A 24,267-nucleotide genomic window follows, 5' to 3' on the forward strand; every position below is an offset into this window, starting at 1 on the left:
TTTCTTTCGCTCCCAGTCTTCGGGGCACTTCGGCAGCGGGTCCTGGAACAGAAGGCCCCCCCACCGCCAAATTACCACCAAAGCAGGACCCGCCGCCGAAGTGCTGCAGGGTCTTCAGCAGTAAGTCGGCAGCAGGGGGTCCTTCTTCTCCGGGATCCGCCACCGAAGTGCCCTGAAGACCCACGGTGGGAGGCCCCTGCCACTGAATTACCGCCAAAGACCCCAGCCCCTGGAATCCTCTGGGCGACCCTGGTGCAGACCCAGCTCTGTCCGAGGCTGAACAGAGCAGCTGGCTTCCCAGGCACCCTCAGTGTGTGGGGGTAGGGGAGAGGGGACGGGATCTTCTCCAAGAGGGTAAGAGCACCACAGCTGGTTGTATCTACTCTCTTGCAAACCCACAGAGGGAAAACTCCCTCCACCAGAACCTCACACTGCTTCGGCCAGGAGCAGGGAGGGTTTGCGAGGGGAGCTCCATTGGCCACTACGTAGTCAGGAGCTTCCTTTCGCTGGACTGTCTTCCTCAGCTTGAAGTCAACCAGAGTCTAAGGCCTCTCGGCAGCACGGGGCAGCAAGTCCTACCTCAGAGTCACGTGTGGTGAGGGTGGCACAGCCCAGAGCAAATGGAATGGGGTTGGGCTCACTTGAATTGCCGCAGGCCAGGCGTGAGGGAAGAGACCGCCCAGGAGAATGGCAGGGGTCCGACCCAACCTGGATGGCTCCCCGAAGAGCTGGCCGGATCCCATTGAAGATCCTACCTACAAATGGACCTCCCTCTCCCAGAGATTCTTCCTTCAGATAGATTCCCCCGATCCTGGCCCAAGGAGGGGAGGAAAGTTACATACACACTGAAGCACCCCGACTCTGAGGAAGCCTCAGGCGCTCTGGGTATTGCTGAGCGGAGCTGGGAGGGAAGGGGCACTTTGGAGACAGTACGTTTTCAGACCCTTTAATACTCTCTTGGAACGACCATCTCCTCCTTGACTGTTGACATGGGAGCTCCTCTCTACCTGACTTCACCAACAGTGACTGGATGGCAGGGAAGCTTCTGCGCCCACCCATCCTTTGCCAAACTTGCACTAGGGCACCAAGCAATTTCATGGGTGATGTAGAATGCCAATGGGCAGTTTGGTCTCCCTCCTCCCCTGGCTCACATCCCGAAGGTTGGAAGATACAAGGGGATTTAAAACAAAAACAGGACAATGCAGCAAAATAATACAGCAGGGGGAAAAGTTACCCTTTGGTGTGGTCTATGTTTTGGCCAAATGAGGTCTGAACTGTAACTCTCCCTCCCCAAACTGGCTCTTGACCAGCTTAGCAGCACCTCTAAGAGACTGGAGAGGGGGCTCTACCCCCATAGATAAGGCAGGGCTTGTTGTCAGAGAGCTCCTTTTCTTGTGTCCCAGCACTTCTGGGGTTCTCCTCCATGGTGATATCTCTCCATTGCTACATCAATGGTCCTCTCAACCATGGCAGTAGGAGAATCAGCCACCAGCGGGCAGGGACTGAGCCAACTCTGAACCGAACTTCAACCCGGGAAAGGATGGAGGCCCCCGCTGAGGATTAAGGCAGGCCACAAGCTCGGGTCTCTCCCTTCCTTGCCAGGGAGAGTGACATGAGCCAGATTGCAGAGCCCCAGCTCCGTAACAAGCTTCCTCCGCGCTCAGCATAGAAAAACGGCAATGAAGGACAAAGTGAAGGGACCACTGTGGCGGAATGTCCTCTGCAAGCAGAGGAACACTAGGGGGATGCAATGTTGCTGGATAGAGAGAAGACAGGACAACTCCTCACACACCCCTGACCCAGAGGGCTGCTTGGGGACCACTGCACAGGTCAAAAGGCGAGAAGGTTCTGATGCTCCAGCCATGCTAAAGAAGATCCGATGGAGACACCAAAGAGGTCATCATGGACATAAAGATCCTTGCCCTTGCACAACTCCCCTACAGCTAACAATGGGCTCGAGGACCATCAAGGGCACCCCGTCATTTCCAATGCTTCCTCCCATCTATAGCCAGAAGTGACCCCTGCCCACTCCCACACTGCCCCCAACTAAGGATGGCGAGGTGGGATCTGCCAAAGGTCCTAAGCAGGTCCTGGCCATCACCATAAGGCCCTTCCGGATTGAGGTGGTCACCCCCCTCTCTCCGTTCTTCCCCTGCAGCTCACAGAGGTTGGGAAAGAAGCCACTGGTCAGTCAGTTCGGTTCAGCATTGGCTCTGACCCCACCCACGCATCATGGAGAAACCACCAGGGACATGGTAGAGGGAGATCACAATGTCAGAAAGGGGATAGGCACTGGGGGGGCCAAGGGGGAAAGCCTCAGCATGCCCTATCCCAGTCCCCTGCCCCCCACATCTAGGCAACACAATAATCCTGCCCCCCGCCAGTATTAAGTGCACACACACACACACACACACACACACACACCCCGCCTTGCCCTGGAATGCACTCGAATGCCACTCAGAAAACAAAAATACAAGGTCCGAGTCCCCACCCCACACACACAGCCCGCCCACCCGCTCCATCATCTTTACGGGTCCAACATGCTCAAGGGTCAATGTCCGGAGAGAGACAGTGCTAACTCCAACTGGGGTCATAGCCCGTCCAGTCAGAAGGGGGCGCCAGGTAGACCCGCCGGCCGCGGTAGAGAAAGCTGACGATGCCACGGTAGCCGGCCCGGGGCACCCCCGACTTGAGATCATCCATAACACCCAGGGCCTTGGCGAAGGCCTTGAAGGAGTCGCGGCTGCTGTACTGCACACGGACAGTGCCCAGTTCCCGATGCTGGTTGCCCTGCAGGTCCTCCACCCGCAGCTCCGGGGCGTCGTAGACCTTGGGCAGGAACAATCGCTCATACTCCTCCTTCTTGAGGTAGGAGAGATCCAGCTGGGTGAAAGGCACGAAGCGGTCATTGAGCTTGATGAACTTCAGGTACTGGTCGAAGAACTGCCCATGGCTCACGCCCTTGCGGCCGAAGGTCATGGTGCGGGAGACCTCGGGCCTAATGCAGGAGCGGCCGCGCCGCTGCTCCGGCTGCCTCATCCAGTCATCCCAGAAGGCCCTGGGCCACTTGGGCTCCAGCTCATCCCACAGCTCTGACAGCAGCAGCCAACCCAGGCCGGGGAAGAAGTCTGTACGGTAGAGCAGCTCCGGCCGGCCGGCCTCCACCATCTGTTCCTTGCCATTGTCATTCCAGGCCGAGACGCACCAGAGGCTGGGGTCGGCCAGCAGGAGCGGGAAGGCGGCCTGGAAGTACTCAAAGAAATCTGGAGCCACTTCCAGGTCATCCTCTACCACAATGGCCGCCTGGTACTGGAAGGTGCGGAAAACCTGGCTCAGGGCCCAGCGGTAGTGTCGGGCGATCTTGTAGTAGCCCTGGAACTTGCGGTGGTCTGTGGGCACTGGGATGTCGCTCAGGTCCGGCTGCTTGATGTGCATGACGGCGTCGCCGTAGGAGGCAATGACCTGGGCCGTCTCCTCGTGCCCACAGTCCTGGCTCACGATGATGGGGAAGCGCTCCCGGGACGGCCGGTAGTGCAGCAGCTTGTCGAGGCACCGACGCACCGTGCTGCGGTCGCAGGCGATCACCACCACGGGCAGGACTGCATCCGGGGAGGCCCGGGACCGGTGCAGGACAACCTCCGTGGCGGGCAAAGCCCCAGTGTCGGAGGTGGCAGCGGGCAGCGGGAGCCGACCCGTCTCCTCCACCTTCTTCCTCTTCTTGCTCCAGAGGGCACTGTACCGGTGGATCTGCCGCAGCAGGTCCTTCTGGTGCTCCAGCTCTAGCTCCGCGTCCTGGGCCAGCCGGATGACCTCCTCAGTCAAGTGGCTGTGGTTGTCGAAGGCTGGGGGTCGGGTCCACAGGAAGAAAAGGAGCAGGGCGTTCCAGGCCACAAACAGCACCACGCCCCAGAGGACCAGGCTGCTCTTCTTCAGCATCCTTCACAGGCAGAGGCCCCCCCCTCGGCTCGCTTGCGCTCTCGATCCCTCAGGTGTCACTCCACAGCCATGGACCTGGGGGGGGCAGAAAGGGGGATGGGGAGTCAGTGAAGTACAAGTGAATATCGGCAATGGGTCATGATTGCCGCTGGTCAAGCCCCACCTGTGAGCCAGGGCTGGATTGCTGCCTCCAGCCAGTAAGGAGAGGAGCAGCTTCATCAGGTGCTCATCAGGTTCAACGCCACTTGGGGAGCCAGGGTGGGACCGTCCCCTATAGCCTCTTCCCAATGACATGGAGATGCCCCATCAGGGCTCATCCAGCCCAGCCCAGCCCAGCCCCTAGCAAGATGGAGATGCCCCACCAGGGCCCCTACAACCTACTCTCCAGGGCTGCATCCATTCCTGGTTTTACGAGTCCCCAGCAAAGGGCCCCCCAGCCCATCCCTCAGGGAGCTTATTCCCCTCCGGATACATCTTCCCCTCAGGGCTCTTTCACTGACATTTACTCTACATTGCCCCATTCTTCATGTCACCTCATTCCTCCCAGGGATACCCCCAGGCCCCTCTCCCCCCTCCTTCAGCATCAGCCCCTTCAACTACCTGCACCAAAGATCTTCCCCGCCCCTTGGTCATCCTTTAGCTGAGCTAACTTGTGATCGGCTCGGCTGTCTGGAGGGGCAAAGGCCAACGGTCTCCCTGCATGTCCGGACTCCAGGCACTGGTTGTCCTACAGGGCAGGGATGGGGGGGGGCCTTAGGCCAAGCAGCAGAAACGCCCCCTCCCAGATAGGCTGGAGTGGAGGAGACGCATGGAGGGGAGGAACTGGGAACCCCGGGGGTGAGCAGAAAGGGTTATCCCCCCCCCGTGCCTGGGTAGGAAGGGCCATTGGGAGGGGAAGCTGAGTAGGCTGGCTGATGAAGCCCAAGACTGGAGAGACACTGGATCAGAGCTCCCCTCTCCTCCCGCCCAGTGGCTGGTGTGCAGGGATGCCCTGGCAGGCCCCTCCCTCCCCCAAGACCTGCTGCACGAACCTCAGCTCGGACCCCGCTGGTCCCACAGGCGATAGCTGTGCACAGCACCAGCTTCAGCCCGTAATCCCACCCTTGGTTAGTAGCTGCATCAGGAGCCTCATTAATCCCCCCCGTGAGAGCCCCGGCCCTATATTTAACACGGCAGTAGGAGTGTGCAATCGCAGGCAGGGCTCAGCCACGTTGACACACCACCAGGCTGCTGCAAGCCCAAGTGGGGAGGTGCCGTACGGTCGACTCCCTGCTTCAGGGCCATTTGGGCAGCGTGTGGCTAAACTACTGTTTGGGTAGACAGCCATCCCTCTCCGTAGTGCAGCCACCTCTGGGGGGGGGCAGTTGTTTTGCAGCAATGTAGCAACACCACACAGGGACTGTTCACCCCAGCGCTGAAATGCAGCCACCTCTGGGGTGGTGCAGCTGGGGAACAACCTCACAGCGATGCAGCATAGGGGACACTCGCCCAGCACTGAAATGCAGCCACCGCTGGGGTGGGGCAGCTGGGGAACAGCCACAGCGATGCAGCACAGGGGTCACTCGCCCAGCACTGAAATGCAGCCACCCCTGGGATGGGGTGGGGCAGTCAGTTAACAGCTGCCCAGCAACAGACTGGGAAAGGAAGCAAAAGAGAATCCCATAGCTCAGAACGAGAACAGGGAGGGATTTAGGGAGGAAAAAAAATAATTACCCACGTTACATTTTGCACCTGGAATTAACTCCGAGACCAGCACTGACTGCAAGGGGCCAGCATCCCCCACCCACTCCCTACAGCACAGCACCCCCAGCACTGCACTGGGCTTAGCACTGACTTGCACCTCCACCTGGCTGCTTGCAGCCCAGTGACCCCTAGTGCCACACTGGGGCATTGGGGTCAGCACTGATTTAGAGGGACCAGGCACCATCTGTTGAGCCACATCCCCAGGAAGGGGGGGCGGGAGAGATGTCCTCAGTGGTCTCCCATTCAGACAAGCAAGACAGCCTGACCCTGCACAGCTTGGCTCCTAGCCCGGGGCACCAGGGCAAGACACACAAGGCTTGTTTGAGCAGCCGAGCTCACTGATCAGTACTGACTTGGGATGATGGTGGCCAGGAAAGTCAGGCAGCAGGGATCCAGGGCCAGCTGGAAGAAGGGCCCCTGGGGGCTGAGGAGGAAGAACCGGGGCATCCATCTGTCTCTGCTCGGCAGGACTCTGGCGGAGAGTCTCACCACCGCTGCTTAAGCCTATCCATCAGTTGGATTCACTGAGGCACACACCTTGGATCCATGGGGAGAGGCAGCCTAGGCTGCGCCCCACGAAATCCAAGAGGTGTAAGGGATTGGGGGCAGAGGCATAGGGTGAGGTCAGCTGGGACTATCTCGAGGGGGGAGGAGGGAGAGAAACCATGACGCAGAGGCTGAAGAACAGAAAATCCCAGGCTCCACCTGGTCCTGGTTTGAAGCATCTCCAGCCGTGGGGTCTGATCTAGCACAAAGAGGGAGTGTGTGGAGAAGACAGTAGGATAGATGGGCCTCACTGATGATTTCAGTGGGGCAAGAAGGCCCATTGGTCTGATGGGCGGCGATCCCATGCTAGAGAGACCCGCTCCAGCACAACGGATGTCCCTGCATCGCTCTCGGACAAGCTACCAGCTGTTCTATAGCAGCGGCTGGGCTCAGACACGCGAGCTGGAGCGGCAAGTTGCATATTTTCCACCTGGCTCGCCAGGGCACGGGAGGATTGAGCCGGCGGGTTTGGGAGCTGCTGACAGCACAGAGAAAAGGCTCTTTCTAAATCCTCCGAGATCTTCACACAGCCCAGCAGCTTGGGCTCCTTCTCTGGATGGTTAAGCCCAGGGAGCTGCAGGGCAGTAAGGGAGGTGGGGAAAGCAGGTCCATGGAAGGGCGAGAAAACCAGCTCCTGTTCCTCTGCATGCTTCTGCTCCCAGTGCGTCTTCCAGACAGAGCTGATGAGTTTCGGGACAGTCCGATACTTCTCCTCCCATGAGCCCAGGACGGGTGCAGGAGGGCGAGCAGGCGGGACACTAGTCTGGCTCCTAGCTGGCAGTGGGGAGCGCAGGGCTTAATTCCACCCCCAGGGAATGCAGGAGGCAGAAGCAGAAGGGTGACCAGGTACATTGGGCCATTCAGTTGCTAATGTGCCAGCCACGCAGCCCAACTACTGCACACAACCTCTCCACAGGGTGTGGAGGGGACTGGATTATCCAAGCCAAGCACTCCACAGTGCTAAGCTGTGGAGACAGGGAGCATGTGCCAGGCTAGGGACAGCAGCACAGCACCCCCTAGTGCAGTCCCAGAGGGTGACACAGTGCATCCCAGGATAGGCACAGAGCCCCCTAGTGCAGTCCCAGAGGGTGACACAGTGCATCCCAGGATAGGCACAGAGCCCCCTAGTGCAGTCCCAGAGGGTGACACAGTGCATCCCAGGATAGGCACAGAGCCCCCTAGTGCACGCCCAGAGGGTGACACAGTGCATCCCAGGATAGGCACAGAGCCCCCTAGTGCACGCCCAGAGGGTGACCGAGTGCATCCCAGGATAGGCACAGAGCCCCCTAGTGCAGTCCCAGAGGGTGACACAGTGCATCCCAGGATAGGCACAGCGCCCCCTAGTGCAGTCCCAGAGGGTGACCGAGTGCATCCAAGGATAGGCACAGAGCCCCCTAGTGCAGTCCCAGAGGGTGACACAGTGCATCCCAGGATAGGCACAGCGCCCCCTAGTGCAGTCCCAGAGGGTGACACAGTGCATCCCAGGATAGGCACAGCGCCCCCTAGTGCAGTCCCAGAGGGTGACACAGTGCATCCCAGGATAGGCACAGCGCCCCCTAGTGCACGTCCAGAGGGTGACCGAGTGCATCCCAGGATAGGCACCGCGCCCCCTAGTGCACGCCCAGAGGGTGACCGAGTGCATCCCAGGATAGGCACCGCGCCCCCTAGTGCACGCCCAGAGGGTGACCGAGTGCATCCCAGGATAGGCACAGCGCCCCCTAGTGCACGCCCACAGGGTGATGCAGTGCATCCTAGCTCAGCGCCCCCTAGTGCCAGAATAGGGAGGTACATTGACCCAATGATGGTGGACAGCACAGCGCCCCCTATGGCCTGGTTAAGGGGATGGAACATATTTCAGGTTAGGCAGAATACCCCCCCATCCCAGGGGCAACACGGCACACTCTATAATCAGGCGGAGGAGGAATAGCCCCTCCAATGCCAGAGTGAGGGGGGACACTGAGCCCAGTTAAGGTGGGCATCTCAGAGCACCCCCCTCCTCCGCCCAGGTTGCTGAGGAAAGAACCAAGGCAGCTCCCCCACTGCAGCAGTTGTGCTGTGAGGCAAAAGGACCATGCAGGGCCGGCCCCAGGCCTTGGCACCCAATCCCAGTCCTGGTTAATTGCTTTGCAGGGCTGAGGCTCATTTGTCAAAGAGCTAAAATGCCATGTTGGGAATTTGGCAACCAGTGGAAAAACCTCAGCAGAATGGCTCGGGGATTGGGTTAGGAGCAGAGCCAGGGGAAGGGAGAGCTGTGCATTGTGGGTACCCGGCCTGACTTCTGAGTCACTCGCACGGAGTTAGGAGCAGAGCCAGGGGAAGGGAGAGCTGTGCATTGTGGGTACCCAACCTGACTTCTGGGTCACTCGCACGGGATTAGAAGCAGAGCCAGGGGAAGGGAGAGCTGTGCATTGTGGGTACCCGGCCTGACTTCTGGGTCACTCGCACTGCGATTTCACAACCTCGAGAGGCAGCGATGGGCCTCTTGGCCAAGGCCCTGCGTGGCTTAACCTTTTAACCACTTCTCTGGCTACAGGAGACGACATCCCACTGGCAGCTCCTTATGAGGGTGAGCCCATCCCTTTCTGCCACCCCCCTCGCAGCCAGACTTGTTCCCTATCTGCAGTCAGCTCCAGTCACCTACCACTCTGTTCAGATTTGAGAGCTGGGACGTAGCTCATGGTCAACACAGGGGCCACTCTCTCCCAGGGCAAAGGGAGAGGTAACAGGAGCTCAGAGAAGTCTACTCCAGCCACCTAGCAGCAGCAGATCCTCTGCCCAGCAGGTCCAATCTCCTCCACTTCTTGTGACCTCTCACCCAGCTCACCACAATCAAATGCTTACCTGGCTAGAGAAGCCAGTTTCAAAGCACTTCTCCAGAGGTAACGGCATAAGAGTTAAACCAAACCAGTCTGACCACAGGCCAGAGACAACAGGTTGAAGAGGCAGCTGATATGCGGATGGGCTGGCCTGGCTGTCTCTTTGTCCTCCTCCTCCTCCACCCCCAAAGTCTGGCTCCCTCCCCCTCTTTCAGTGCAGGCCCGTTGTGTGAAGAACCCTGCCAGGCATCTCAGAGCACGCCAGCTTTAACAAGCCATAGAGAGGAATCAGATCAGTTGCTCACTGAAATGCAGCTGCCTCTGGGGAGGAACACAGCCGCAACAGGACACCATTCTCTAGTTTAGGACATGAGGGGAAGGGAAAACAGCAGGGTGGTGGGCTGCAAGGGGGCACAGCTTCAGAATCAAGGAACACTTCCCCCCAAGCTGGGATTTGGCCAGGCCTCTGGGATTTAGGCCTCGACTCCCAAGGAAAGCACCAGGGGATACGTGGCAACCCTGGAAGGTCGGAGTCTCAGCCAGGGTGTTTGAAAGGGGCAGCCCCAGGACAGGAAAATCTCACTGGCTTTCCTGTGGGTGCTCTCACTTCCCCTCCAGCTGCCTCCATTGGTCAACAACAGTCGCATCTGGGAGTCCCCCAGGCTGGAGGGAGTAAAGCCAGAGAGCAGCTATTCCCAGTCTGTAGTAATGCCAAAAGCCCCCCCTAAATTCCCTCCCCACATGACTCGTAATCCCGGAAACTTTCCCCTCCTGCTATCAGCTTCTAACCCCTCCCCCTTCTGGGATCCGGATGCTGCTCACAGCGGGCAATGCAGCAGAGGTAACGCGGAGCCGGGGTGGACGGAGGAAAACGAGGGGGTCTCAGGGATGGGTGTGTCTTCGGCATCATTCCCTCTCCACCCAGCACTCAACGGGAGTCCTCGAGGGCTGGCTGCCAGCGCTGGCAGCCCAGACCTCCTCCTCGCACCCTGACAGGAAGGGCTTGTTGAAATCAAAGCCACATTGACTAACTGACCCTGGGTCAAAACAACACATATTCCCTCTTTGCCCTTTATGCAAATCAAGCGCAGAGCCAGGAAAGGGAGTGGGGTGCTTCAGGCAAAACAGGTCCAACATTGCAGGGGCCGGGCTTAGTCACGAGGCCCCTCACTGGCGGTCATGGTCCCCCGCTATCTGGATCCAGCTGGTATCTCTTGTCTTGCCCTTAAACTGTGAGCTGGTTGAGGCAAGGGCTGCCCTTCTGTTCTGCACAGGGCCTAGCGCAACAGGAGCCTGGGCTCGAAGACAATACAAATTAACAACTGGTGTATTGTGGCCCGCTTGTGCTAGGGGCTGTGCATACAGAGCAAGGCAGTCCCTGCCCCAAGGAACAAAGGAAGGATTATTTCCTCGTTTTGCAGATGGGGAAACTGAGGCACAGTGACTTATCCACGGTCACACGGGGAGCTTGTGGCAGAGTTGAGAACTGCACTCAGGCCAGTTTCTTGACAACTCCTGGGCTGATCCTGTGGTTGTCTGTCTCCCTTCTGGAGCATTCCCCCTTGTCCGACACCCCACATTCCTCAAATCCTCCTGATCTACAGGGTTCAAACCTCTCACCCCATACTAGGCCAGGCTACCGACAAGGAACCTCCTCCCCAGACAGAGCAACCCCCATATCCACGTTGGGATAAGGACAGAGTTTGCCCGACCAGCTTGTAACAAATTTTAGGCAGCAAGAACGGAGCTTCAAACTAGATCGGAAATCAGCCCCACCCAGAAACCAATTCCCCTGGATACCAGCCCCCAGGCTAGATCAGAAACCTGCTGAACTGGGGAAAAGCCAGAGGAACTAGAGAAACTCCAGCCTTTGGGGGGATTTTGCATTGCCACTGGCGCTGTTTCCTCCAACCAGTGGTTAATGCTGGCCATGCCAGCGCTAACCCTGATAAGAAGCCCTCTTCTTCCGGCCAGAAGGGTCCATTCTGATCATCTCATCTGACTTCCCACATAACACAAATTTCACCCAGGGACTGACATCTCTCAAACACTAGTGGATTCAGATAATACCTCCCCACTGCTTTAGCTTCCCCAGCCACATACAACCCGGCAGCAACCGACCCAGAATATAACACTGCCCTTATGTGCTGCGGCCTTGGGAGTCAGCACAGCTCCCGTGGCAGGCACCATACAGAACCAGGCAGACTCAGGAATGCTGTTTGAGCAGCACGCCACAGCACAACACAAACCCACGGATCGACCATATTGTTACCGGGGCCTCCAGACCCAGCTGCCTTGCCGGGCTGCTTTCCAAAGCCGAAAAAGATTTTCCTCACACTGTCCAACCCTCCTGGGATGGGAACACCAGCCAAGGAGACAGGAGGGAAAACACTAAATATTCCTTCTTCCTGGAAAGTATATTGGAGATTTAAGTCTGCCCCCGACCCTCCCGCCTTGTCTGAAAACTCCCCAGGGCAGGGACTGTCTCTCCGTGTGTGTCTGGGCAGCGCCCGACACAACAGGGCCCTGCTCGCAGCTGACATGATCACAATCACACAGAAGCAGACGTGGTCTCACCCACCTGATCACGGATTACAGCTTATAGAAGGTCAGGACAGCTTTAGATCCGTCTCTAAAAAGTTTCTTTGTTCCCCTTCCCTGGAAAGGGCAAATGTTTCAGCCATAAAAAGTTCCCCTCCTACTGGAGTAGCCGTTATCTTGCCATCACCACAAGCTCTCGGAGAGGGGTGCTGCTTCCCCCCACACCCCTTGACTCTCCGGATAACAAGGCAGGCGGGTTTCTGGGTTGCAGATGCTGTGTCGATTACACACTCACCCCCTCTCGGTCCTCAGTTGAATGTCAAACCTGGCTTCAAGGCTCCAGCTCAGGAGACAGTCTCCCCTCTGTCTGTGCACACGTCCGGCTTGAGGACTGTGGGGTTATAGATTCTGGTTCTGTCCACCTCTTGCCTCTCTCCGTACCAGCCGCCGTTCAACAAGGCAAACGACCCAAGTCCAGCATTATGAACTCTCCTCTCTAATCGCTTCTCTCTCTCTGCCGGTATCTGATTTCCAGCCGCAGGGGGGAGCGGGATGGGGGGGAGAAACAGCAGACAGATCCGCTCTGGGCAATGGTACAGAGCAGAGGGGACAGCACCATACCGAGCCGTATCCTGTTGAAGTTTTAACGCACAGCAGTTTCAGCACAGTTCTTGCTGGCTCGGCTGGTTTCACTCCCCTCAGCAGTACCAGGAAACGTGGCCCTCCCATGTAGGCTAGGAGAGGAGGAAGGAAGGCAGGGTCAGAGGTTGCTATGGGGCGGCCCTCTCAATCAGGAAGTCAGCCCTTTCCCCCCCCCCCAGTCTGAAAGGGAGGGAGAGTTTAAGCCTCACACCCCCATATTTGGCAGAAAGGTGAACAGGAGAACCAAAGGCTGATAGGATCTTTGCAGAGAGGGGACAGGAAAAGAGAGAGGTGAAGGGGGATCCTGATCTCCGTTGGTGCTCCTGGGTAGATCAGAAGCTAACCCGCTGTCACCAGTGGAGTCAGGGCCAGATCCTGCTTTCAGTCAGCCCAGCCTGACTTGAGAGCAGCAGGGGAACTCCACCTTTACACAGCGGGGTAACAAAGCAGACTCTGGCCCAGAGCCTAGCGGGGGACAGGGTGAGAAATTGGAGAGTGGGTCACAGGCCAAGGATCAAACTTTGCTGATGAAGCTTTGGGAGCCAGCGCTGGAGAAAGATCCCTTTCCTGCAGCTGATTAGCCTGAACACCAGCCAGCCCCATTGAGTTCATCTCTAATGCCACGTTTGCATACAGAGGAGAGTTAACCATTAACTGTTCCTTTGGCAGTTGCTCCCTTTGGAAACAGAGATGGGGGTCAGGAGGTCAATGGAGCCGATCAAATCTGACCCCAGCTTGGGGGATGGGGGGAAACGGGGTCTCTCTCCTCTAGGGGGCACCAGCTCAGCTCCAGGGTGAAGGACCGGCTCAACGGGGGTTGCGCAAGGGGATGTTTCCCCTTTTGGGGGAGCCAGCCCGAGGTTGGAGAGCGAATGGCTGGCTCGGGGGGAGGGTCAGGAAATGGGCCTTGCAAGAAATTAAATAGATCATTTTCCTCCCTCCCTCTCTTCCCCAGCCTTTGAAAGCAGCCAGGAATTCAAGCTGCTGTGTCCTCACCTCACCCACCCCGGGAGTCTGGAGGAATTACAGCACTGGGTTCAGACTCCAGCCAGGGATCTCAGCAGCCACATGTGCTGTGCTCACAACCCCAGGCCTCCCAGGCCAAGACGGATTCCATCCCATCACAGCCCAAGGGAAAAAGCCAGGGGGAGACAGTTACAGTCACAAAAGGTGGAGAGGGGATGGGGGGAAAAGACTTGCATCAACACCCTTCTTGATCACACACACACGCGCGTGCACACGTACACATGCTCCCTGTGGGAAATTGGAGGTGTATCTGCCCCGTTTATTAACGGGCTGTTCCACCTCAGAGCAGAGATTTCAAGCAAACAGAGCCAGGCCAGGTCAGCATTTGGATGGGAGATCTCCATGGGCTGCAGAGGGCACCTAGAGAGGTGGCGGGGGGTTCACTAGGGAGCGCCCCTCCCCTCTTGGGCAGTGCCATCCGCACTGACCCGGTGTGGTGCAGCCAGAGGGCTCTCTCTTTCCACATGAGATGTGCACACAGGCCCTGATCACTTGGGTGCCGTTGGCAAACGATCGCAACAATTAAGCCGTTTCCTCCAGCGCCCCAGCTGAATCTCAACTCCGGCTGCCTCTCTAAAGCTCCCCTCACTGGTTCAACTGGGGATTTCCTTCCCGTCCTCTTGTCTTGCTTCCATGTGGCTGCGCAGTAGCTATGCCATGCGTGGTCCAGAGGGGGCTGCATTTCAGTGCAGGGGGAGCAATCCCTGTGCCATCTTGCTGGACGGTTGCTTTGCAGCCACCTCTGGTGTGGGGCATTTGAATGCTACAGGAGCGGGGGAGAAAGGGGAAATTGGGGAGAGAGAAACACGCAGCGGATGAAAAAGCCCAGCGGATTCCACTCTGCCGTACGCATCAGCGCAGGACTGGCTCAAGACTCTGATGAAGCAGTACGGCCGCACCCCTGCGAGGTGGGTCACCATCTCTCTCCTCCACTGGAGCTCTCGGGGTTTATGCCCCGGCTGCTCACTTCCCAGCATGCACCCGTGGAGAGAGGGATGCATGAAATGAGCTGGGGATTCTCAGCCCAATTCCTCCATGGAACTGGGTCCCGTTCACAACCACTAGCCCCCGGGTTGGGGTAACCCAGGCAGGCAGATGGGCTCTCTACCCCCTCTTGTGGCCGGACCACATAGAGGTTTAGGATGCCGCTGTTGCATCCGTGCTGATAAGGTTCTTTAGCTGGGGCAGCAGAGCTTCATGCTTTCAGTGTCTCTCTTCACTGCAATTAGCCCAGGCTCCTATCCAGGAGCTGCCTCCTCTCAAAACCCTCTCAGCTGAACTTGGTGGTGCTAACGGGGCCCGGCAGGGGGTGTGGGTTAGAGCTTAGGAGCCATTTCCACTCAACCTGCTGACTTTGCAGTGAGGACACAGGCTAAACCTTTCGAGCGCTGCTAGTCCTCTAACGTTTCCCACAATCCCCCCGTGCACCCAGAAGGGCGGACAAGTTCTCCCACAACTCACGGGGAAGGAATCTGAGTGGTAACCAGGGTAGGGCTTTGCTGTGGGGCTGCTCACGCCCTGTTACTGCCCCCCCCCCCCGAGTTACCTCTGCAGTGAACATGGACCCTCAGATACGCAGGACTGGTTCGATCCCTACCCAGTAGCTCGTTGGCAGTCTCAGCAGCCTCTAGTTCTTGGCCTCCCTGCCTGCCCTTATCCAGCTCCAGTGGGGGGCACCTATAGGGCAAAATCCATTGGGATGGTGATTTGTGCATAGGGAGTTAGCCCTGGTCTCTGCCCGCTGTGGGGAGAGCTCAGCGCCCTGCCGTCTGCAGATCTAGTTCACTTCCAAAGGCAGATCAGAGCCAGATGTAAACATACACAGAGATGCGAGGAACAGTCTGTCCTCCCTTCCTCTGCTGCCTGCTCTCTAATGGGAAACAGCCGGCAGCTATGGCAGCGGAGGATGGGAGAGGCGTCTCTGCGGAGGGGGAAGTGGGGCAGGGGGTGCACATGAGGCAAACAGGAAACCAGCCAGCACAGCAGGTCCCAGGAGACAAGGAAGGCGTCGCCCGTGCGCCAATCAGATCAGCAACCCAAAGGGCCGGGCGGGATTCAGGGAAAGCTATTGCAAGGACCAGCATTAACATTCAGGGTGCTAAGTGCATGGGGTCGGGTCACTAAGGGTTAAAACCAAGGCCAGTTGCTCCTGCAGATCCCCCAGCCCCCACAGTAACTTTGCAACCCATCCAGCCCACTTCTGTGCTGAACACCCACCCAGGGTCGGTGCAAGGATGTTTCGCGTCATAGGCGAACCTTCCACCTTGCACCCTCCCCAGTCCCTGAGCCCCCGCCCTGAGGCGCCCCCCCCCGCAGCAGCTCCCCACCCCTCCCTGCCCTGAAGTGCCCACCCCTGCCCGCCTCCTCCCCAAGCACACTGTCACTGCTTCACTTCTCCCATCTCCCAGGGCGCCAATCAAGCCTGGGAGGCGGGAGAAGTGAAGTAGCCACAGCGTGCTCGGGGACGAGGCGGGGCAGGGGGTTCCCCTACATGCCCCCCCCACTTGCTGCAGGTGGCTCTCCCCGCACTCCCTTGCCCCAGCTCCCTTCGCCTCAATGCCGACGGCCGCTGAAGATCCGGTCGCTTCAGTTGCTGCCAAAGAAAATGGCGCCCCCCAAATCCTAGCGCCCTAGGCGATTGCCTAGGTCGCCTAAATGTTTGCACCGGCCCTGTGCCCACCCCCAGCACAGGAGAGGCCGATTGAGGAGATTAGCACCCCTGGGTGCTGGGAGGGAAGTCTAGTGGTCGGAACAGGACTCAGGACTCCTGGGTTCTAATCACAGTTCTCAAACGGGAGTTGGGTCTAGTGGTTAGAGCAGGGGGCTGGGAGTTAGGCCGCCCAGGCTCTATTTGTGGCTCTGCCATTCATCCCCCGGAATCCTGGACCGGTCACTTCGCAAACCCGTGCCTCAGTTTCCCCATCTAATAAAACCATTAAGTACTCCTGGAGGAAGGGGGGTGGTGACACTCAAGAACACAGATGACGAGGAGCTGGGCAGGAGTTGCCCAGCCCAGCATCTCCCAATTAAGTTAAGGGAAGCCTCAATAGCTGGCATAAGGTTGTCACGCTCCAGTGGTTGACAGTGACAGACACAGGGTCCCCACAGGAGGGATGGGATGTCACCGCGCCCCAGCCCTGCACATGGCAGGCTGGAGGCCTGAACGTCTCCCAGCCTCTCCTCTCCATTACACTCGTCCAAATCTAGGTCAGTCCCTAATGAGAAAAATCTTCTGGGCAAGACAAATGCAATCAGGAGCCCAACCTCTGATCTTACACCAGGGTAGGGCTAATCTAGGTGGAGAGCAGTGAAAACAACTCCACTCACACAGGCTTCAAGCATGCAGATGGCCCTGATCGGTTCCAGCTGGGTCCCACCCATTGTCAAACTGACAGCCAATACTCACAGAGCGAAGGGGAAGAATCACAGGGATTCGCTAGCTCAGGGAACGGGATACGGGGCAACGCCCCTCTGAGGTCCCAGCTCCAATCCGGTCCCAGGGCTGGCTCAAGGAGATACAGGGCCTTTCCTCTCTAGAGGATGTTGGCTCTGATCTGGCCCCAAGGCAGGGGGAATGGCTGGCTCAAGCAGGTGGGGCCTAGGACATGGGACCCTTCTCCATTAGGGGGCACTAGCTGTGATACAACTCCAAACCAAGACGAGGTAGGACTGGCTGGCTGAGAGGTCCTCCCCCTAGGGCGTGCGGGTTCCAATCTAGCCACAGATTGGCGGCGACTACAAGTCATTTCCATCCAGTCTATCCTGCGTGAAGCGACTTGGTGGGTCTCAATCTCATTCAGAGCAGACGGGTCCGTCGCATACGAAATGGGGAGAGATAGTCGGGGGCAAACAGCTTACGGAGACTGACCACTCATCTGCCCCTAAAAGGGCACTGGGCTGTGGCACATGGGCAGGGGCAAGGCTCAGATAAGTCAGCGCAATCCAGGGATAGAAATCTCTTCTGTGGCTGCTCAGGGGAACCCGCTAACCGAGCGCCTTTCGCACCACCCGCTATCTGTCTTCCTGAGGAGCCCAGTGACATAGATACACCCCCAGCCCAGCAAGACAAGGGACCCAGCCGCAAAAGTCTCTCCCATGAAGTTGGTAGATCCTATCTTCTGACCAGTGTATGCGAGAGGCTGGACACCCTCTCACGCACCCTTAGGACCTAGCCACAGAAGACTATATTACAGCCTAACCAGGCATACGTCTGGGTTTGGCAGGGAATTCCCTGCCAGTATACTGGCACATTCTGAAATCTAGTCAGCTACCCCTCAGTGCTTCAGCCCGTTGGACGCACATGGAGTGATGCACCCTGGGATGTCCTACAGAGCTCGGAGGAAGGAGAACCAGCCTACCTGGTTACACCAGCAGCATCGGGGTGTGAACTGGTCTACACACCCAAGTAAGAGTGGCCAGCTGATCACACCAAGATAATCAGGGGCCAACCCTTGCCAGGATTCCAGCCAGAGCTGCTAACCAAGGATCAGCGACATGGCATGCAGATAAAAGCCACTTCCAGAGTTGACTATGTCACTAACTGGTTACACACAAGAGAAGAGACGCGGGTGAATTTGTCATCAGCTCAGCCTCCCAATCTCAGAAGATGAGGAAGGGCAGCTGGTCGCTGGCCCCTAGTGATGATAGCACTGTGTAATCAGACAGAGCAATTAGACATAAGCACCGAGCACACTTTTCATCCCTTGATCTCAAAGCACTTTACTAAGGCAGGCATGTTGCACTACCATGCATTGTATGAAGGGGGAAACTGAGGCACGGAGATTCTGTGACTTGGCCAAGATCCCCCAGGAAGACTGACAGGATTAGGAACATAGGGTTTGGAGTTGAGACCTGACTTCTGCCCCGCACACTAGCCCCCACTCTCTTCCCAGAACCCAGGAGTCCTGACTCCCAGTCCCCACTGCTCTAACACACTAGCTTCTCTCACCCACGCCACCTCTGAAACGCAGCCATTTCTACTTTAGCGAGCAACACCATCACTGGGTTGGGGGGCTACGAACATCTCCAATTCTGGAGTATCCAAGCCTTGGGCTCTCCCACACACAACTCTACTAATGCCCCTCAGTCCTGATTGCAGCTCCCTGCTATCCCAGCCCTTGGCTGCCCTCTCCCCAGCTCTGCCACAAAAAAAAATGAGAAGTGCACATAGCACCAGGAACTGCAGACTAGCCGTGTGTCTCACATCAACCCCTGCTCTGGCTTCCCATCCATGTCAAGATGCAATTCAGATTCACCCCCGACCCCGAGTACAGGACCACCATGGATTTGTAGTACCGGAGAGGGAAGCCCAGCACTGGAATAGCAGTGGGGCTGAAAGTCAGGACTGAGAGGCCCCAGTAGAGCTGTGTGTGTGAAGGGAGCTAGAGCACTGGGGGTGGGGGGGAGGGACGTGGTATGGGGGGCAGCAGATCTAGTCTCTTTACTCCGTTCAGCTGGCATCCATCTCCTCCCTGCCCTTTCCCACGATCACCGCCCCCCTCCAGGGCACAAGAACCTTCCCCTCTACAGTTCCCATCATCTGGGAGAGCCTCCTCCCCCCACACCCCAATCTCACTGCCTCCATTTATTAGCCAGCCTTGGTTGAAAGTGTCTCCCTTTTAAATAGCAGATGGAGGCACATGAACTCACTGAAGCCTTTTGAGATAATAATTTAAGCGAATTGTCCTTGCTGCGGGCGTGATATGTTAAGTGTGTTTAGCGTCTAGCTGCCAAAGTGTTCAGAGAGCACAAGAAACATCCCAGTCAAGAGCGACTGAACACCGTAAAAGAGCCTGGGTGGTTAAGGCTGTGGGCTGGGACTCCAGAGACCTGGATTCAATTCTCAGTTCTGCCACTGACTCTCAGAGCTTGGGCAAGGCCCGCGTCTTGCCAAGCCTCAGTTTCCCCAACAAGCTTCTTGAGTGCTTACGCTCTGTGTATGTGCAGAACCCAGCACAATGGGCCCTCCAGGTGCTACCCTAATATAATTAAACAAACTGGAGTTTATATAGGGCCCGTCATCCTAAAGGGTGGAGCTGGCTCAGCAGCTACATTGGACTCCTCAGCGAGAGAACCCAAAGGATTGTAATTGATACCCAAAACATTTCACCCAGTGCTGAACTGCAGCCACCTCTGGGGTGTGGCATGGCAGCTGTTTAACAGCTCATGACAACACAAACAATAATTGCTAGGAGTAGTAATTTCTATTATCATTGCACCTCAGTCATGGATCAGGACCCCAGTGTGCTAGGGGCTGTACAAACACAGAACAAAAATACATGAAGTGGAAAAGAATCCTATAATTGATTGAAACTGTGGCAAGGTTGGATTTTCAGGGAGGCACAAAAGGATCACCTGAATTACCAACAGTCTAGATCTGCCACTTCTTTAAAATGAAATTCAGCCAACTTGTTTTTCCTTCACAGGTTAACTTTATGCTGTCTGATCTGTTCACCTCCTTTTGTAAGACACCTTAGCTAGCTGCCTCTGTACGTCTACACTTCAATCGCAGGGTGCAATTGCAGCTCACTTTAGTTTAGCTATGCTCAGGTACCAGAGCCGTGAAGCAGTGCCAGCAAGGACTATCCAAGCCCATCTGGAACCATGGGTAATTTCTTGTGCAGCTCTATCACTCCGGGACCTGAACTAGTTAGGTCGCTCAGGTCTGTCCACTCCACACCCTCTGACTGCAGTGTAGACAAACCCTTACTAATGTGCTGAGGACGCTGACATAAGCAGTAGTGTTAACTCTGAAGAAATTTGTTGATGTAAATGAAAATAGGTCCCCCAGTCCAAAACACACCATGTCAGGGCACAGCAACTTCATTTTCAGTTGCTCTGAGCATCTCTGGGCTTTGTTCAGGCCTGGGGCCCCAGAGCCAGATGAAGGGGGGATGAGGGGTAGGGATTGAGCATGGCATAGAGCGGGACCCAAGAGCAAAGGCAGGATCTAGCGGCCGGCTAACTAGCACCGTACAGAAAAGTGCCATCACTCTCTCGCTGAAGATGGGTTGCGTTCAAGTTTGCCATCCAGAACAAACAAACAAAACATGTCTTGGCTTTTTTTCTGGTATTGGGAAGAGAGAGGACACTGAGCTACACAAGTTCCTAACAGCTGCAAAGACCTATCAGCCCCCAGCCTGCCTGCCAATGATTGTTGTCTCCAAACGGAGAACACCAAAAGGATGTTTATAAGTAGAATTGGTACCAGAGCTCTGGAGCCCACAGCCACCCCTCGTTACAAACGCACCAGCAGGGTTAAATTCAGCCCAGCCCTATGTCATTGCAGGGCTGGCTCAGAGAATGGCATTATAGGGATTTTTACTTCAAAGCGAACCCCAGGTCGAAGAGGATTGGCAGGCTCAGGGAATGGGACATGAGGCCTTCTGAACTTGGGTAAGTCACTTCCCTGCTCTATGACTCAGTTTCCCCAACTGTAAAATAGGGAATAATGATACAGCCTTCCTTTGTAAAGTGCTGAGATCTACTGATAAGTGCTAAGATAACAGTTATGTGCAGTCTTGCTGTAGCCATGTTGTGCCCAAAATATGAAAGAAGAGCTCTGTGGAGCTCAAAACCTTGGTGCTCTCACTAACAGAAGCTAATCCAAGAAAAGTTATTACCTCACCCACCTTGTCTGTCTCATATAAGTTAGGCACTCTTATTACAGGGGGTGGCAATTCCGATCCAACCTCAGGGAGAGGGGTTTTGGCTGGCTCAAGGGCACTGGGGAATGGGATATGGGGCCTTTCCCCTCTAGGAGGAGCTGGTTCCAGTCAGGTCAGGGGCACTGGCTGGCTCAGAGAGGGCAGGGAATGGGATCCTGGCCTTTAGGGTGACCAGATGTTCCGATTTCATAGGGTCAATCCTGATCTTTGGGTCTTTTTCTTATATAGGCTCCTATTACCCCTCCACTCCCATCCCGATTTTTCACACTTGCTGTCTGGTCACCCTATTGGCCTTTTCCCTTCTAGGGCACCAGTTGCGCTGAAAATGACTCTCAGCTGGTCTGTGCATAAAACAAGTATGTGGGTTCTCAGCTGCATTCCTAGCAGGCCTCTGCAGGTCAGATGAGAATGATTTTCAGGTAACAAGGAGCCTAAGAACTGAAAGAGTCGCATTTAACTTCCCTCTCAGCACTAGAAGGCTCAGACACACTGGTGACAGGGAGAAGGTGGGAGTGGGCGGGAGTAGCTTGCTCTGCTGCTAGCTGAACTCTGCCTGCTCAGAAGTACAGATGCCCCTCAGCTCAGCACATCTGATGAAAAAACCATTGCCTCTTGGGAGCAATACTGGGGTTTAACTCCCACCTTGCTGGAAAGGGGAGGACCCTGAGGATTCCACCCCCAATGTGGTCATCAAAGCATTGGTCCCAAAGTGCTGCTGGACCCTCTGGGGAGGCAAAGCTCAAGGTCACCCAGTTATGCATCAAACAACCGATGAAGAAGGGAGGTAGTCACCATTAGAAGGCAAGGGACCAGTATCAGGGCTCAGGGTGTCACTGATGGGACAGTCGGCAAGTGGGCTCATTGGTGATCAAGAACGTAGGAACTGGACCTCCCTGCCGTGCTGGATAAGACCCATCTAGCCTGGTATGCCCCACGCCATCCTACCCCTGCTAAATTAAACCACTGGACCCATTTAATTCAGTATCTTTTCCTGACCCCCACCAGATCAGACCACTGGGCCTGTGGACTCCCATAATCCATCTACTCTATTCCCAGTTCTGCAACTGATCTCCTGAGTGCAAATCACCTAACTGCTCTGTGCCTCAGTTTCCCCATCAGTAAAATTGACATAATGATACTGACGTCCTTTATAAAGCATTTTGAGATCTACTGATGAAAAGCACTAGGTAAGAAGTAGGTGTTATTGTTATTATCTAATCCAGTATCCACACCCTACCATGCCAAATCAGACTACCAGTCCCAACCTAATCCAGCATCCAACCCCCCCATCACCTCAGTGGGACCATCTCTAAGGGAACAGAAGCATCGAACACTGGCAGGGACCATCACCATTGTAGCCCTATCCCAGAGGCACTATATGTATTCACAGAAGAGTTCCAGTCTTTTAGGTTACCAAGCTATTGACCTCATACAGAACTAGCTCAAAATCCTGTGCCAATGAGTTCTACCGATTAACCACCCAATGGGATTTCTTTACCCTCCAACATGCACTCTTTTCCCCGTCACTTCCTCTGCAGGATGGACTCAAGGCAGAAGGAAACCGTCTTCCAGTGGGCAACAGAAACAAGAGGACAATGGAAAGCACAGCAGGAAAGCCTGGCTTCTCTCCCAATTTTGAAAGGCACATCATAAATAAATCTCACCTGATTGGTGTTAGCTCAGTGTTGCTGGTGGACTCCTGGCCTCTGGTTCTCCCCTGGGGGAGGGGGGGTACCTGGGCTCCCCCCTCCCCCTTTCAGGACCTCACTCGAGGACTCAATGCAGGAGGAACAGCAGGAAAGGACCTCTCCACCTCCTGAATGGGCCACACAGCTCCCCCTATCCTGGTTCAAAGCTAATAACCACACTCCAAGCTTCCTCCACTGAAAGGAGCGGGCAAGTTCTGTACTGGTCTCTCCAAGCCTTGAGATAACTCCCCGTCTCTCCTCAAGCGTCCTTCAAGACTCCCAGGGAATCAAGCCATTACAGCCCCTCGGCTCTCTGGGGAGGAGAGCTGCAATGTACACAAGAGTCTGGTTTTCACCGCTCCCGATCAGCGCTGCTGGAGGTAGCCCACAGGTTGCGTCGCCTCATCGCTGTTACCGTTCAGCAGCTCTCTGCTCATCCGCGTCTCCTGGTGAGCTCTCACTCCCCACGCACAGGTTGGTGCCTCACCAGTTCCAGGGACAAACCAAAGCCCTGGCGTCCCATCTCCTAAAGTCCCGCCAGATCCCAGACAGCTAGTCTCGTATCCAAGAGGTGGGTACGGAGTGCCATCCTTGTCTCCTTTCAGTTCCTCCTTGGCTCTGTGTAACAGACACACACCTGTATTAGACACTGGCTTCCACCCCGACTCTTTAGTATTAATGCCAACAGGATCAGCCTCATACTACCTTTCTTCCCTCACTCCTCAGGAGCGGTAACAGGATGAGAATCTCTGCGACCTGCTTCCCCCTCCCACAAAAACCTGCTTCTCAGGACAAGGTTAGTTTCCTGCTCTGTAGTCCCAAATGTTAACAGAATCTACCACACAGCCAGGGCCCTTCAACCCTATTACAGTCACATCAACCTCCTCCTCTCCTGGAATATATCCACCTATTATCCCACACACACTCTGCTCCTATGGATAGCTCCATTTCCTCTCTTGTGGTATATCCACCCAATAATACCTCCCCAACTATCCTCCAATCATATATCCTCCCAATTTCTTTACTTCCTCTCTTGTGATGTTTGCCCAACATGCCCCGCCCCAAAGGTCCCCCCCCACACTGCTCCCATGATATAGTACAGGAGGGTAGATGGAGACAGCATATCTGAGCAATGTTCCCCCTCTACTCACATCCACCCAATATGCCGCTTCCCCACTGCTCCTGTGGGATTTCCACACGATCTCACCTCCTGTACGAGCCCCACTTTCTGCCCCGTCCACCTTGCAGAATCTTTTCCCTCACTCTGCTCCCAAAGGACATTCACCCCAACAACCCCTCCAATACCATGGGGGCCTTCGCCCTAATACAGAGCTCCAGCCCGACGGCACCTTCGCCCCATTGGAAACCTCTCTCTTCCCGCTACATAGCAGCATATTTATTCATCCTTGAGTTCCCCAGTCCATCTCTGCCCACTCCTGTGGAGATATGGGGGGGTGAGGAGTGTCCCCCCCCAGAGATATGGGAGATTAGGGGGCAGCTCCTTCCCCCTCCCCTCTGCCTGGAGATAGGGGGCCGCTCCTTCCTCCGCCTGCCTGGACATATGGGGGGCAGCTCCTCCCCCCCCTCCTTAGGCTATTGGGGGAGCTCCTTACTCCACCCTCTGGAGATATGGGGGGCAGCTCCCACCCACCTCCACTTGGA

General features: G+C 56.2%; 1 protein-coding gene, 1 long non-coding RNA gene and 1 pseudogene across 4 annotated transcripts; 1 reads left to right on the plus strand and 2 right to left on the minus strand.

Annotated features, from left to right (window-relative positions):
• The window catches only part of LOC115640913, a 41,427-nt pseudogene extending 29,723 nt beyond the window's left edge, over nucleotides 1-11,704 (minus strand).
• MGAT1 (mannosyl (alpha-1,3-)-glycoprotein beta-1,2-N-acetylglucosaminyltransferase) lies at nucleotides 178-22,663 on the minus strand. 3 transcript variants are annotated; one of them, XM_030543823.1, is made up of 2 exons: nucleotides 22,582-22,663; nucleotides 178-4,011 (listed from the first exon to the last, which is right to left on the minus strand). In XM_030543823.1, the coding sequence occupies exon 2, from the start codon at nucleotides 3,934-3,936 to the stop codon at nucleotides 2,575-2,577; it is 1,362 nt and encodes a 453-aa protein (XP_030399683.1). In that variant the 5' UTR covers nucleotides 3,937-4,011; nucleotides 22,582-22,663; the 3' UTR covers nucleotides 178-2,574. The 3 variants fall into 3 exon arrangements, with proteins under 3 accessions (XP_030399683.1, XP_030399682.1, XP_030399681.1); XM_030543822.1 differs by lacking the exon at nucleotides 22,582-22,663 and adding an exon at nucleotides 11,878-11,964; XM_030543821.1 differs by lacking the exon at nucleotides 22,582-22,663 and adding an exon at nucleotides 11,623-11,709.
• Nucleotides 14,064-22,572, plus strand: LOC115640950. Its single transcript, XR_003997979.1, has 3 exons — nucleotides 14,064-14,158; nucleotides 20,539-20,645; nucleotides 22,456-22,572. It is a non-coding gene; the product is annotated as an uncharacterized LOC115640950 (long non-coding RNA).
• Nucleotides 22,664-24,267: the final 1,604 nt, after the last annotated feature.

This window comes from Gopherus evgoodei, unplaced genomic scaffold (assembly GCF_007399415.2).
Source record: "Gopherus evgoodei ecotype Sinaloan lineage unplaced genomic scaffold, rGopEvg1_v1.p scaffold_32_arrow_ctg1, whole genome shotgun sequence".
NCBI lineage: Eukaryota > Metazoa > Chordata > Testudines > Testudinidae > Gopherus > Gopherus evgoodei.

Bases quoted from the DNA above. Each gene is read 5' to 3' on its own strand.
- MGAT1 (XM_030543823.1), bottom strand. From the start codon at position 3,936: ATGCTGAAGAAGAGCAGCCTGGTCCTCTGGGGCGTGGTGCTGTTTGTG.